The 15,386-nt window shown below is 48.1% G+C and overlaps 1 protein-coding gene across 2 annotated transcripts in view; it reads left to right on the top strand.

The window, feature by feature from the left end:
• The window catches only part of IQGAP2 (IQ motif containing GTPase activating protein 2), a 241,472-nt gene that overhangs the window by 209,384 nt on the left and 16,702 nt on the right, over window positions 1-15,386 (top strand). For both annotated transcript variants that reach the window (XM_038765978.1, XM_038765979.1), the window contains 3 exons: window positions 2,421-2,553; window positions 8,320-8,422; window positions 9,144-9,285. In XM_038765978.1, the coding sequence (XP_038621906.1) occupies window positions 2,421-2,553; window positions 8,320-8,422; window positions 9,144-9,285 (378 nt within the window). The remainder of the gene's footprint in view (window positions 1-2,420; window positions 2,554-8,319; window positions 8,423-9,143; window positions 9,286-15,386) is intronic.

Genomic DNA, 15,386 nt, shown 5'->3' with positions numbered 1-15,386 from the left:
GTCGGTCGCTAGGCCACGTCCTAGCATAGCCAGTGGCAAACCAAGCCACGGAAGTGTGGCGATGGGAGTCTGAGTCGTCTTGCTCCCCGTCCCCACACTCTAGAAGCAGTGTGGCTTAGGGAAAAGAGCCCAGGTTTGGGAGTCAGAGGACCTGGGTTCTAATCCAAACTCTGCCACTTGCCTGCTGTGTGACCTAGAGGAAGTAACTTAACTTCTCTGTACCTCATTAGGGAGTTCAACCCTCCCCTTTAGACAGAGAGCTCCATGTGGGACAGGGACTGTGTCGGACCTGATTATCTTGTGTCCACCCAAACAGTTAGTATAGTGCTTGGTGCATTGCAAGAGCTTATCAAATACCATTGTCCTTGTCATCATCATCATCCCTTCTGCAGTTTGTCCCTCTCCCTGACACTCCAACCCACAGGACCCCCATTTGAGGACTTTATAACATTTACATGACTTGTCTGTGCAGGAAAGTGCTAGCATTACTCCTACACTAACAATCCCAGAAAAACCACAAGTGAGGTTGGCTCACACGGGTATCCCCAGCAGCTGACTTTTGACCCGTTAAGTGAATGAACCTGTCTGGTAAATGGGCTTGGGAAAGAAAACGCCAGGAAAAAAAAAACAAAAAAAACATTGTCTCTTCAGGAGGGAACAATTGGAGGAAACTTTACTGTCTTTCTGTTGAAAGATGGGGAAAACCCAGTTATAGGCATTGACGGGCAGTCCTGTCGTGCTTCCCCCAGGATGCTACGGGTCGGGCTGTAGAAGGTGAAGCCCCCAGCTCTGGATTTCCTCCCGGGCGACACCCCGACCACTTCTCAGATGCTCTTGGAAAAGGATTCTGATGGTGTTGGCCACCTGGGTTTCAATTTCAAGGAAGCCAGTTTATTAATCACATGTTAATTGCTTCCCAAAAATTGGAGATGGGGAGGGAAATAGTCTCCTGATTTTTATTTCTCCTCCCCCATCTCCCGCCAGACTACCTGGCGTGGCTCAGTGGAAAGAGCCCGGGCTTTGGAGTCAGAGGTCATGGGTTCAAATTCCGGCTCCGCCATTTGTCAGCTGTGTGACTTTGGGCAAGTCACTTAACTTCTCTGGGCCTCAGTTCCCTCATCTGTAAAATGGGGATGAAGACTGAGCCCCCCCATGGGACAACCTGATCACCTTGTAACCTCCCCAGTGCTTAGAACAGTGCTTGGATAGTAAGCGCTTAATAAATGCCATCATTATTATTATTACCTCCAAAACTGGGACCAGACTGAGGCTTTGCTCAGAGCCACTGTGGTGTGTCTTCTCTGGGGTTAGGGAAAGTCACTGTTAGGAGCTGGGAATGGGGCAGGAATCACTTGTAGTGGAGTAATCACATTTACTGAATACCCACTGGGCACAATCCACTGTACAAAGCACTCAGGAAGAGCAGAACAAAGAAGTGACATGTTACCTGCCTACAAAGAGCTCCTCCTGTAATGGGGAAGGTAGTAGGAATTATGTCCCTGGAGCCTGGTCCTGTGGTCTAGTGGGAGCAGTCTGAGGGTAGCCGCTTTTCCTTTATTCTGCCCCCCTCCCGCCCCCCCACAGCCCGAAACTGAAACCTCTGGTCCTTCCAACATGATTTGTTTTCTTCCAGGGACCCTCAAGCATGGTGATGTGCCTAGAGGGGCCCTGATGAGCCATGATTAGAAGGTTTTTTTAACATCTCTTAGAGAACTCTTCCTTAGAGGGTTGGTAACCCCAAATATTTCCTGAAAAGCCACCAGGAGATGAATGCCATTTGTGCTTGTCCCCTTCCCCAACTTCAGCCTCTTTCCCATACCGTTGGTGGGCCTCAGAATGGACGTGGGCAGTCTGGATCACTATCCGCTCTGTGCTGTCGGTTCGCCTGCCATGGGTTCACTGCCAGGCTGGAGGAGAGCTCTCCTCTCTGCCGTGTGGCCTTGTTTTACAAGGCTGCCACCAGGCTCCAAACCACATTTCCTGGGAGAGTCCCCCTCCCGCTCTGCCCCAGGAAAAACCCGAGGCAGGGCGGGAATTAATCATAGCCAGATGCTGCCCCAGTCTAAGAGTTGCTAAGCAAATGTGACCTTGTGTGTCCTGGCTGCAGTCCGTTGCTCCAGTGATGGCCCTCATCACTGGCAGAGAGGCTCTGCTGACCATTGGCAAGATGTGTTTCTAGCACTAACGAGGCAGCCGCTTAAAGAGAATTTGGCTCCCCAAGGATCCCAGGTATCTTTCTACTGGAATCCCGGCTGGAGTGGGTGCTGGCTGCAGCAGGAGTGGCAGCAGGGCTTGAAGCCCCCAATTTTCCCACAGTCACCAAGGGATGGATGCTGGGCAGGGTCTGCACCCTGACTTGGGAAACTATTTCACTTGCCTTTTTTCCACTTTCTCTCTCTCTCTCTCTCTCCGTTCTCTAGGAACTTTTTCCAGACAGCCTGTGACGTCCTTGAGCCGGAAGAGAAATTCAACATTGATGAATACACCGATATAGTGACCCTCAGCAAGCCGGTTATCTACATCTCCATAGAAGAGATCATCAACACCCACTCGGTGAGTGCGGAGAAGGAGGTCGGGCCATCGGATTTGGAGTCTTGGGGTGGGGACTCTGTCATCTGTTTTCGGAAATGGCTCTTAAAGCTTCATCTAAGAAGCGTTGGGAGCGCTTCCTTGAGGAGTTTGGTGCTGGGACAGAGCTTGAAATCTCAGCGGATAGTGGGGGAACCCCTCCCCAATTCCCCTACAGACTAGCATGAGGGTCATGGCAGTGGCAGTATCCATCTTTTCTGCTTTCCCCACTCCCTGAGATATGTGATTTCTCTCTTTCATGCCCATCCTTGCTGGTGCATTTAGCTGCCTGCCATGGAGTCCGAGGTATTTAGGGACCCAGGACCCAGCCCACGGCAGGTGACTGCCCTCCCCACACACCTCAGCCGCCAAGGTGATGCACAGCCACTGAGGAGCTCATGGAAGCATAGCAGTCCCTCCCCGAGTCTCCTTTGCTGATGCAATGTCCGTTCATGGTTCGGTCACTGTGGAGGGGGCAGCAGGCAGGAGGAGAGGTCTGCTCACACCACCCCTCCCTGGCCAAGGAAGCAGGATGGGACCCAAAGCCAGGGGCTCTGCCCTGGGGACCAGTTCTTCCAGAAGCATCATGCTGGGCCAGGGGAAGGAGGTGGGGAGTGCCTCAAGGGGTGGTGGACGTGTCCATCTTTGGGATGCTGTTCCCCCTTTGCTATTTCACATTTCTCCATTTGCGTGACATGCCCACAGCAAGCGACCCTGTACCGCTCACTCTGTGTCTGATGTGAATTCCTCTGTGGATTGTGCCAGAGACCCCTGCCACGAGATGGGTTAGGAAGCAGGGTTTTCAGGGAGAGCGCGCCTGGAGACCATCTGTCTTACGTGAGGAGGCGGAAGAATGCAGACAGGACCCTCCTCTGGTGATTCACCAGGCCCACGCGCATCTGTTTGACATTTCCCTTTACTCGGCCATCCAACTCCTAAATGGCTACTTAGCACAGTGCTTGGCACATAGGAAGTACTTAATCAATGGTATTGAGCACTTCCTGTGTGCAAAGCACTGAACTAAGTGCTTGGGAAAGTGAAGTATGCAGACTGGGTTGCAGAATGAAATCAGTAAGGTAAGATAGGGGTGAGCTGATTGAGTGCTTCAAAGCTGATGGTAAGGAGTTCCTGTTTGATGTGGAGGTGGATGGGCAACTACTGGAGGTTCTTGAGGTGAAGAAAAACATGAACAGAACAGTTCTGTAGAAAAATGATCCATGATATTCATTCATTCAATTCATTGTCGTATTTTTGAGCGCTTACCGTGTGCAGAGCACTGGCCTAAGTGCTTGGAAAGTACAATTCGGCAACAAATAGAGACAATCCCTTTCCCAGAGGCTCACAGCCTAGAATAGACTGGGGTGGGGAGGGATCGGAGGCAGGGAGGTCAGTAAGGAGGTAGATGTAGTAGTTAAATCAGGATATGTTAAGTGCTTGGATCAGTGTGGCAGCAGTTTGAATGGAGAGGAAAGGGTGGGTTTTAGTGATGAGAACTTTGTTGTGAATACGGTGGTGATGATGATAATGATGACGATTAGGTGTCAAGGGAACCCTGCTGCTGGGACCACTCACTGGCCATCAGTTTTCTAGAGGCTGTGGGTACCCTGATCAGACACCATCCCTTTCCCTCCCCGGGCGCTCACACAATCAAAGAAGCAGAGAGAGCAAGAAGCTTGACCCCATTGTATAAAGAAACTAAGGTCCAGGGAATTGAGACTTGCCTATAGAGCTGGCCAGGGGCAGAGCTGGGGCTAGAACCTGGGTCTACTGGCTCCCAGCCCTATAATCTTTCCACTGTGTCATACTGCCTCCCCGCAAAAACTGCAGCAGTTGTGAGCTCATGAGTGGTAAAGGTACTAGACTGGTCGAAACTGGAATTCCCAGGTCAGAGTGTGAGAGAAAGGAAGGAAGTGGGGGTGGTACCTGAGCTGTGTGTTTGAAGATGGTGCCTGTGTGCTCTGTTGCAGCTGACGAGCTAGCTCTATATATCTCCTCCCATCCACCTCCACCACACCACTTTATCAGAGTCGAGGACCGCAGCAGTCGTCCTCCTTGGGCATTTGCTTTTCTCAGCATCTGATCTCACTGTGGTCACGGTGTCAGTCACCCCACAGCACCAGACTCCCCTCCCTTCCTCTGACTCTGCCTGGCCCACCAGGAAACAACAAGAAATTCCCCTCAACCGTAGTTTCTGGCTGAGACGATGAACAACGTTGCCAATGTTGATGATTTGCAGCAATATCCAAGCAGCTGCTCAAAGGACCATCCTTCTCCAGCACTACACTATCCATGGAACATCTCTTCCTTGAGCCCTCAGAATCTTTTCCTGCTCAAGGAAGTGTGGGAGATCCCCAGGGTCTCTCCTTCACCCCCCCCAACGTCTGTTCCCTCAGCCAGAAATCTCCCAGCCCCCTCTCTTTTCATCTTCCAAAAATAACTACTCTTTTTCCCTCTGATTTTTTCTCTTTCCCTCTGCCTTCAAACACATCCACATCTTTCCTAGCCTCCTCTGACCTCACCTGCCCCCTCCTGTTCCTGTCCAAATTCCTCAAATGGGCTGTGTACACATACTGCCGCCCCTTCCTCTCCTCCAGCTCCCTCCTTGACTGTCTACAGGTCCGGAGGTCCCCTGCCCCCCTTCCTCCACTGAGCCTGCTCTCTTCGAGGTCACCACTGACATTTCTCATCCATTCTAATGGACTCTAGTCTCTGCTTATGCTTCTAGATATCTCAGCTGCCTCCAACACCGTGCACTACCCTCTGCTCCTGGAAACCACACCTAACCTTGTTTCTTTGATGCGGTCTTCTCTTGGTTCTCCTTCTGCCTCCCACTCCCTAGCTGTGGGTGTCCCTTAAGGCTCCGTTCTGGGTCCACTCTTGTTCTCAACTTACACTCATATGCTTGCTGAGCTCATCCCAGTTTCAATTACTGCTTTTATTCAGATGATTCCCAAATCTACATCATTAACCCCGACCTTTCTCCAGTGCAAACTCACATCTCCTCCTGCCTCCAGGACAGCTCAACCTGGGCGTCCTGCTGCCGCTTTAAGCTCAGTATGTCCAAAACTACACTCACTTTCCCTCCCAGATCATTTCCTCCACCCAACTTTCCCAGTTGACGACACTTACCACCCTTCCCCTCTCTCAAGCCCATACCTTGGCAACATTAATCTTGACTTCTCCCTCTCTTTCAACCCCCAGATTCAGTCTGCAACCAAATCCTATCACTCTTCCTCCATGTTTCCAGAGTCTGTCCCTTCCTCTCCATCGAACAGCTCCCATGCTGTTCCAGTCACTTGTCACATTTGGGCTTGACTACTGCATCAAGCTCCTCACCTATCTCCCAGCCTCAAGTATCACCCCTTTCCTGCTTCTCTCGAACTGAGAAGCAGTGTGGCCTAGTGGAAAGAGCACAAGCTTGGGAGTTGTGGATTCTAATCCAGCCTCTGCCATTTATCAGCTGTGTGACTTTGGGCAAGTCACTTAACTTCTCTGTGCCTCAGTTACCTCACCTATAAAATGGGGATTAAGACTGAGATTCCCACGTGGGACAACCTGAATATCTTGTAGTTACCCCAGCACTTGGAACAGTTCTTGACACGTAGTAAGTGCTTAACAAATACCAATACCAACATCATCATCATTATTATTATTCCTTCGATCCATACTTAAGTATTTTGCCCAAATAGTTTTTCTAATATGTTGTTCTGCACACATGCCTCCCGTCATCAAAAACCTAATTGTTGCTTATTTCTCTGCATTAAGCAGAAATTCCTGACGTTAAGGCTCTCTACCTGTGTTCTCTACCTCCTACTTATCCACTTTCTTCTCCCACTACTCACCAGCTCACATTTTTTGCTCCCCTCAAGCTAACCTATTCACTGTGCCTCATTCTCGTCTCTCCAACTGTCGACCTCTTCTCATAGCCTCCCCACTACCTGGATTCCCCCCAGTTCATTGCTAACAGATCTTTGCTCTCCTCATTTCCAAGACCTTATGAAATCACATCACCTCCAAGTTCTTCCCCAATTTGATTTTTAGTCCACCTACCGTATACCTCCAACCGCCACTTTGGCAGTTCTGTCATACTCATGACACTCTCCCCTCTCCCATCCCCCCCAACAGTGGCCATTAGGTAGTTATTTTTATACTCTGTTATTTCCTCCATTTTGCCTGTCTCCTCCACTAGACTGAAAGGTTTTTGAGGGCTGGAATCACATTTAATAAGTCAGCTGTGCTCTCCATAGTGCTTAGTACAGTAGGTGCTCAATCAATACTATTGATTGGAAAAAACAATGCACAGATCCACCATCAATCAACAAATCAATGGTATTTGCTGAGTACTTACTGTGTGCCCATACCCATTGCAACTGGATCCAAAAGGACAGGGTAGCAATGTTAGAATACAGTCCCGTGCAATCGTTTCTGTTATAGTGTGTGTCTATATTATGGACGTGGCCGTCACCCAAGGTGACCAAAGCCATATGCTTCTCAATTGTTTTTGAGCCACCCTTCCCAACCCCTTAGTTTTCATTGAAACAATTGCTGATGCATCGCAGTTTGGGGTAACATGGGGATCTGTGGGACCAGAACTACTGGGTTGTAAGGGGATTTTGCCAGATCCCATCTACTGAGAACTGCAGGGGCGCCCTGATGTCTCTGAACCTTCCACTCTCCTTTCCTGTGTAATAGTCACTACCCTATGGGGCCCCTCTGGGAGATAATGGGAAATGTCTTGAAGAGTGGAAGGTCTACCAATTAATTCCTCTATTTTTAGTTGTTTTTTTTTTCGTGAGTGCTATTCAACTAGGTGGGGATACAGTGTTGGGGGGTGTGGAGATGGGGATTTTATTTGATTGAAAGCACCTCCAGGGCCAGGATGATGTCTCATACTTCTGTTTTATGTCCCCAAGCACCGAAACCGACATTCAGCTCCCAGTAAGTGGTCAGTCAATGCTGCTAGGGCTCTCATCAGCGTGGAAGCAGCGTGACCCAGGAGTGAAAGAACACAGGCTTGGCAGTCAGGGCACCCAGGTTCTAGCCCCAATTCAGCTGGCTCTGCCCTGCTGTGTGACTTTGGGCAAGTCACTTAACTTCTCTTGCCAGTTTCCTCATCTGTAAAATGGGGATAAATCCCTTGCTCTGCCCCCCTCCCCGCCCCCAACCCATCTTCACACCCTTAGGGGTTTACTCTGTGTGCTTCAGGGACTGTGGTCTGACTGTCTTGTGTCTACCCTAGTGCTTAGCACAGTATCATGGCCCTTATTAAAAATACAAATTAGGAGGAGGGCTGTGGCAGTGTGAGTCTTAGGCTGAAAAGCGGCTACCTCTCCCCTCTTCCCCTCCCTGCCCTCCCCGAATCATTCTGATTCGCCTGTGTAGGGGCGATTGGGAACCCTCAAACTCAGAAAAGATTCTTCCATCCTGGAAGCTTTCTACGCTTGGTCCGTATGTAACATCGGTGCAGGGGCAGCGTGGCTCAGTGGCAAAAGCCCGGGCTTTGGAGTCAGAGATCGTGGGTTCAAATCCCGGCTCTGCCAATAGCCAGCTGTGTGACTTTGGGCAAGTCACTTAACTTCTCTGGGCCTCAGTTACCTCATCTGTAAAATGGGGATTAAGACTGTGAGCCCGCCGTGGGACAACCTGATCACCTTGTAACCTCCCCAGCACTTAGAACAGTGCTTTGCACATAGTAAGTGCTTAATAAATGCTATCATTATTATTATTATTATTATTTTGTGTTGTTCACAGCTGCTCTTGGAACATCAGGATGCAATTTCTCCAGAAAACAGTGACCTGTTGAATGAATTGCTGGAGGGACTGGGGAGTGTCCCGGACGTGGAAACGTTCCTTGGTAAGGTGATCTTCCTGGCTTTGCTCTACTCGGCATGGGAGCAGGTTGTTCACCATCATACCGGTGACCTCCAACTCCCTTACTCCCTCCCCTCCATCACCCCACTATCTCATCCTGTATTTGGGGATACAATAAACCCTCCTACCATTATTTTCTTTTTTAATTATGCAGTTTGAGCTATATGGAAATGGAAGCAATGAACTTTACACCGTGTTTTTATTTGGCCTTCCCTCGGAAAAATGAGAACATCATCAAAGCAAAATCATATTTGGTGAAAAGTTGATACTTCACAGGAATTGTCCTCTCTACTTTAATCTAATTCTAATCACTTAGAATTCAGAAAGCAGGATAAAGAATTAGATTGAAAGCAATTTTCAAATACTGGGGAACAGTTTGCCCCTGCAAATACTTAGGAACTAGACAGGAGAGGTCTTTTTCCTGCATCTTGATGAACACTTTTCCGATCAGTGGTATTTATTGAGTTCCTACTGTGTGCAGAGTACTGTACTAAGCGCTTGAGAGAGTACACTAGAGTCAGTAGACAAGAATCCTATCCTCAAGAAGCTTGCAATCTAGGTGGGGAGACAGACACTGAAATAAATTATGGACAGGAAAAAGAAGGAAAAGGGGATTTATGTATATGAATTAGTATGTATCTTCAGACCCAGCACTGCTCACAAGTCCGTGAATGAGCAAAGTTAATCTCAATTGTTTCCTATAGGGGAAGGAGCTGTCGATCCCAGTGACCCAAACAAGGAGAATACCCTGAATCAGCTCGCCAAGACCGAAATCTCACTTTCCCTGAACAGCAAGTACGATCTACGGGAAGGGGAAGACGCAGACGTGAAAGGCCTCATGATAAAGTAAGTTTTGCTCTGCAGGTCTATGTTTTTCCTCACACATGTGCTTCTAATTGAAGAAGCAATTCTAAGTGGTGGTTGAATGTCAGATTACTTTTTGAAAACCCACCCACGCTGACTGTAACTTCTTTATTTGTGCACCAGGGTCCCACAGAAACACTGCAGATCCTAGAGGACTGAATGTTTTAGTCTGATGATAATAGTGCCAGCTTCCTCTCACATGGTTTTTCCTCTCTGGTAACTCATTTTCTGTCAGACCAGCCAGAGCAGGGGAGCCATTAGGCAGATTTCTGCTCCCGCCTCCTCCCCTCAAGCGACTAAGAGAAAATTCAATATTGAAACAAATGACTTCAGCTTCAAAGTGGGGGAAAAAAAATAAACTGAATAGGAAGAGGACATGATTAAATTCACAATGAATTATCATTGGAAGAGGCAAAGGGGAGGCTTGGAATGTTTGTTCAAAACTTTCCACACTGGCAACCATGACCCTTCCTGAGCTTATCAGCTCCTCGCTCTTGACTGTAGCCTGTTTTTCCTTCTGTTTCACCCTGCTTCAAAGTTCTCCATCTTCTGTCGGGGATCACTGTCCTTATGTGTAGAATGATCTCTCCACCTTGTCGTTGACATGCCTCTGAAAGAAAGCTAGTTTCTGCCAGGGGTCATCTTGCATTGAATTGATGTTTTCCAGATGTTAAATAACTCCTGGGTACTGTACAATGAACTTCATCTCTTTGTAATTTTTAAGATCTGGCATCAAAGACAAGCATTCCCTAAAAGGTCCAGATACTGCTCATTGATGAAACAAAAATCCTTTTGGTCTCTCCACTGCTCTCTCTGTTGGAGCCCAAGGAAATAAATCTCCTCTGTTGCCCCTGTATTGAAAAATGGCTGGGTTAGATGAGCCTAAAGAAGTCAAAAACTCAATGAGAGGGAGAGGGGCAGGGGATCAGGGTACCAGGCACCTTGGCATAGGTTCTCCTCCTTAAGTTACTGACCGTCAACTCCTCCACACTTCTGTTTTTCCATTTTTCTCTTTTCCTCAGCAGGACCGTGACTGTATATCAGTTCTCTAATTTCTCAGCTCTTAGTAAGAGGAGAGGATCAGTGAGTAAATGATGATTCATGATCCAGTTGACTTGATCAGTGCTGGTGGCCAGATTGGGTCATTTGGATGAAAGAAAATCCCTCTGTGAGGTCTGAATTCTCTGATTTTCTTGTGTCAAATGATCAAGCCTCCTCCATCACTGATCGATTTCCATTTGCCTCTGTGCAGGACAAAAATCACTAGCATTCTATCCCCACAAGACGGTAAGCTCGTTGTGGGCAGGGGACATGTCTACCAACTCTGTTGTACTGTACCCTCCCAAGAGTTTAGTCCAGTGCTTTGCACACAGTAAGTGTTCTAGATACTACTGTTTGATTGGATTCCCGGTGCTGGCAAGGCTTAACACTGTGGAAGCAATTTTGGTAGGCAGGAAATGAAGTTTTGGGGCAGCTCTGCTTCCAGTTGAACAAGCGCTCCGAGGTCGGAAGTCCTCATTGCTCCTCGGAGACCAGAAGGAACTAGAATTCTGTACTTCTGGTGTGGCAGAGACTACCTTGTGAGTTTTTTCAAAGTTGTGTTTCCGGCCAAATAAAGGGTGTGGTTAACCATGCAGATTATCAAGTACCCCAGATCTGGTTGTCGAGTGGGTGCCTGCTGCAATGATGGGTGCAACCGGGTAACCCAATTGGGAGCAGAGGGTGGAAAATTCAGAGCAGGGGAGGAAAATGAATGTAAAGCAACCAGTGACGTTGCTACTAGTCCAGAGCATCACCCCCTGCCCAAAGCCCTCCTCTGGGGCACTGGGTCATCTCTGGAGTCCTGCACGATCATCCCCAAGGACTCCCCCATATCTCAGTCCCTCCCCTCTCTGCCTGTCTGCTTGGTCATCAAAACCCAGCTCTTCCAAGAATTCCACTAATCCCTTCTTAACACATGTTTTTTTGCCTCCACAACATATGGTGGTAACGACTCCATTGTGTTTAGAAGCTTTTCCGATTGTCTCCCCCCTAGACAGTATGTTCTTTGTAAGCAGGGAACTTGTCTGCCACCTCTGTATATTGTCCTCTCCCAAGTGTGAAGTACAATGCTCGGCACATATTAGTGCTCAGTAAACACGATTGATTGATTGATTTTGGACCTTCCCCTTTCAAGCTTCAATGGCTGCCCCCTCATCCTGGTGGGAATGGTGAGGAGCAATTCAATGCTTGCCTTGTCCACACCCTTCACAGTTTGTAAACTGACACCATTCCCTGCTCTGAACCACCCTCACTGGAAACTGAAGAGTCCTGCCGTTTTGGGCTACCCTGCTATGGAAAGTGCTGTATAGTGTCCATTGTCCTGCGTGCGTGCCAGTGACACTAGTGATGGGGAAATCCACCCATGGGCACATATGTGGCTGAAAAGGCCAGTGCAGGACCCACGGTCCCAGCCAAACGGTGTGCACAGAGAGGCAATCCTTTGTTGGTCTGCCGTCACGTTTGCTGTTTGTAACACATGACCAGGCTTTTTCACTTTTGCCTCTGTGTCTGTGGATCCTCATGAAGCTTCTGCTTGAGAAGAGCCGATCCTCCTCTTTCTTGATTGCTCAGTCCCATGCCGTCTCTCCGTCTGTCTGTGTGACAACTGACTCTGCAGCCCTCCCTGAGGCTTTGGCTGTCCTGGGGTTTTCTACTCTGTCCTTCTTAAGGAGTGCCAACCAGAAATGCACCAAGTGCCCTAAATCCTGGGATGATCTGAATAGAGTCCTTTCATTTTCTCCAAGTGCTTTCACATTTATGGATCTCATTTTGTCCTTACACTATCCATCCCCGGTGGGGACAAAGCAATTTTTGTCTTCTCTGCCCTTCCTCAGAGCTTGTGCTCAGCATCGGGCCATACTTCTGGCTGTCGCTAATTATTTGAGGAAACAGCCGACAGTGTCTCCAAGGTCTGTTTCCTGAGTGGAGGCTGATAGCTTGGGGCCCACTGACACGGAGTTGCATCGTGGACTGGTCTTCCTCTGGTTGCATGACTGTGGGCTGACTCTCATGAGATCTTTAGAATGCGCAAGTATCTAAAGAACCCAACTACTACTTTGCTACAATTGCAAAGCAGAGATAGTTGGTCCACCCAATGGCCTCCCTTAGTGTTTATAAACTTACACCCATCCTTGGCCCTTACCTATGTTTGTATATCAGTTGTACAGCCCATCACTTATTCTTTCCATCCTGACACTTTTGCTTCTACCTATTTTTTTTAAATGGCATTTATTAAGCGCTTACTATGTGCAAAGCACTGTTCTCAGCGCTGGGGAGGTTACAAGGTAATCAGGGTGTCCCACGGGGGGCTCACAGTCTTAATCCCCATTTTACAGATGAGGTAACTGAGGCACAGAGAAGTTAAGTGACTTGCCCAAAGTCACAGAGCTGACAATTGGTGGAGCCGGGATTTGAACCCATGACCTCTGACTCCAAAGCCCGTGCTCTTTCCAGTGAGCCATGCTGCTTCTCACTGTGTCCCTATAGCTAGAAACAATGTAGCCTGATGGAAAGAGCACGGGCCTAGGAGTTAGAGGACCAGGGTGCTAATCTCGGCTCTGCTGATTTCTTGCTGTGACCTTGGGCAAGTCACTTAACTTCTCTGGGCCTCACTCAGTTTCCTCATCTGTAAAATGAGGATTAAATACCCAGTCTCCCTCCTATTTAAACTGAAACCCATGTGGGACAGGGACTGTGTTCAATCTGATTAACAAGTATCTAGCCCAGCACTTAGAATAAAGGTTGATACATAGTGAGCGCTTAACAAATACCATAATTACCGATCAGTCAGATTTCTTGAGCACATACTGTGTTCACAGCACTGTATTAAGTGTGTGGAAGAGTACAATAAAACACTGGTAGATGTAGTCCCTGTCCAGAAGAAGCTTACAGTCTAGATGGGGGAGACAGGCATTAAAATAAATTATAGATTCATTCACTCATTCAGTTATATTGAGCGCTTACTGTGTGCACAGCACTGTACTGAGCGCTTGGGAAGAACAAGTTGGCAACACATAGAGATGGTCCCTACCCAACAACGGGCTCACAGTCTAGAAGGGGGAGACAGACAACAAAACAAAACATGTGGACAGGTGTCGTCATCAGAATAAATAGAAGTAAAGCTAGATGCACATCGTTAGCAAAATAAATAGAATAGTAAATATGTACAAGTAAAATAGAGTAATAAAACTGTACAAACATATATACAGGTGCTGTGGGGAGGGGAAGGAGGTAGGGCAGGGGGGATGGGGAGGAGGCAAGGAAAAAGGGGGCTCAGTCAGGGAAGGCCTCCTGGAGGAGGTGAGCTCTCAGTAGGGCTTTGAAGGGAGGAAGAGAGCTAGCTTGGCGGATGGGCGGAGGGAGGGCATTCCAGGCCAGGGAGAGGACGTGGGAGGGGGGTTGAAGGTGGGACAGGCAAAAATGAGGCATGGTGAGGAGGTTAGAGGCAGAGGAGCAGAGGGTGTGGGCTGGGCTGTAGAAAGAGAGAAGGGAGGTGAGGTAGGAGGGGGCGAGGTGATGGAGAGCCTTGAAGCTGAGAGTGAGGAGCTTTTGCTTGACGCATAGGTTGACTGGCAGCCACTGGAGATTTTTGAGGAGGGGAGTAACATGCCCAGAACGTTTCTGCACAAAGATGATCCGGGCAGCAGCCTGAAGTATAGATTGAAGTGGGGAAAGACAGGAGGATGGGAGATCAGAGAGGAGGCTGATGCAGTAATCCAATCGGGATAGGATGAGAGACTGAGCCAGGAGGGTAGCGGTTTGGATGGAGAAGAAAGGGCGGATCTTGGCGATGTTGCGGAGGTGAGACCCGCAGTTTTTGGTGATGGATTGGATGTGAGGGGTGAATGAGAGAGCAGAGTCGAGGATGACACCAAGGTTGCAGGCCTTGGAGACGGGAAGGATGGTAGTACCGTCTACAGTGATGGGGAAAGTCAGGGAGAGGGCATAGATTTGTATAGATATGTACATAAGTGCTGGGGGGTGGGGTGAATAAAGGGTACAGATCCAACTGTACAAATTCTGTGTCGCCCTTGTGATGCAGAAAGGAAAATGATTAGGGGAAATGATGGGGCTTGAATCGGGCAAGGCCTCTTGGAGGAGATGTAATCTTAATAAGGCTTTGAAGGTGGGGAGAGTGATGGTCTGTTGGATGTAAGTGTGGTGGTGGTGTGGGGGGAGTTCAAGGCCAGAGGCAGGATGTGGTCAAAGGGTCAGTGGTCAGGTAGACAAGACTGAGGAACACACAGTAGGTTGATGCTAGAAGAGTGAAATGAGAGTGCTGGGTGGTAGGAGGACTACTATTATGCCTATTTCTTCTATTTGCATAGAATATATATCTGCCTGTTTCTCCCATTGGATTGTAAATCCCCTAAGGGCAGGAATCTCTCTTTGCTTCTAGTGTACTCTCCCAAGCTCTAAGAACAACCCTCTAGACGGTAAGCTTGTTGTGGGCCAGGAACATGTGAACAAATTCTGTTGTACTATATTTCCCCAAGGGCTTAGTACAATGTTCTGCCCACAGTAACTGCTCAATAAGTCTGACTGATTGATCCTCTGCACACAGTAAGTGCTCAAATATACCCTTTTAATCTGAAAAACAACTGCCAGGAAACTCTCTCAAAATATAGTAGTTTGGCAATGTTTGTTACTTTGGGGATTTCGATTGACACTTAAAACATATTCCAGGTTGGAGGGAGTGGGAGCACGTGGCAGGCTGTCTGGAAAGAACTTTCATCGGAACTTGTTTGGACTTTTTCTGGCATCACATATATTTCTAGTGGGTAATGGAGTGTTTTAAGCACTGCTCAAAGTTGTTTGCAATCAATAGCATTTATTGAACACCTACTGAGTACAGAGCATTGTACTAAATGCTTGGGAGAATACCACAGAAGGCCTGCCCTCAATGCATTTATAATCTAATGGGAGAGAAAGATGTAAAATTATTGAGATGAGGAAAAAGAATGATAGGTAAATAACTGTTTAAACAGTAGAGTGACCAAATAGACATGTGCATAACAGCTACAGCATAGTAAGCGCTTAAC

The sequence above is a fragment of the Tachyglossus aculeatus genome, chromosome 23 (assembly GCF_015852505.1).
Source record: "Tachyglossus aculeatus isolate mTacAcu1 chromosome 23, mTacAcu1.pri, whole genome shotgun sequence".
NCBI lineage: Eukaryota > Metazoa > Chordata > Mammalia > Monotremata > Tachyglossidae > Tachyglossus > Tachyglossus aculeatus.
Note: the sequence above shows the minus strand (reverse complement) of the source record. Positions and strands in the feature narration are given on the sequence as shown.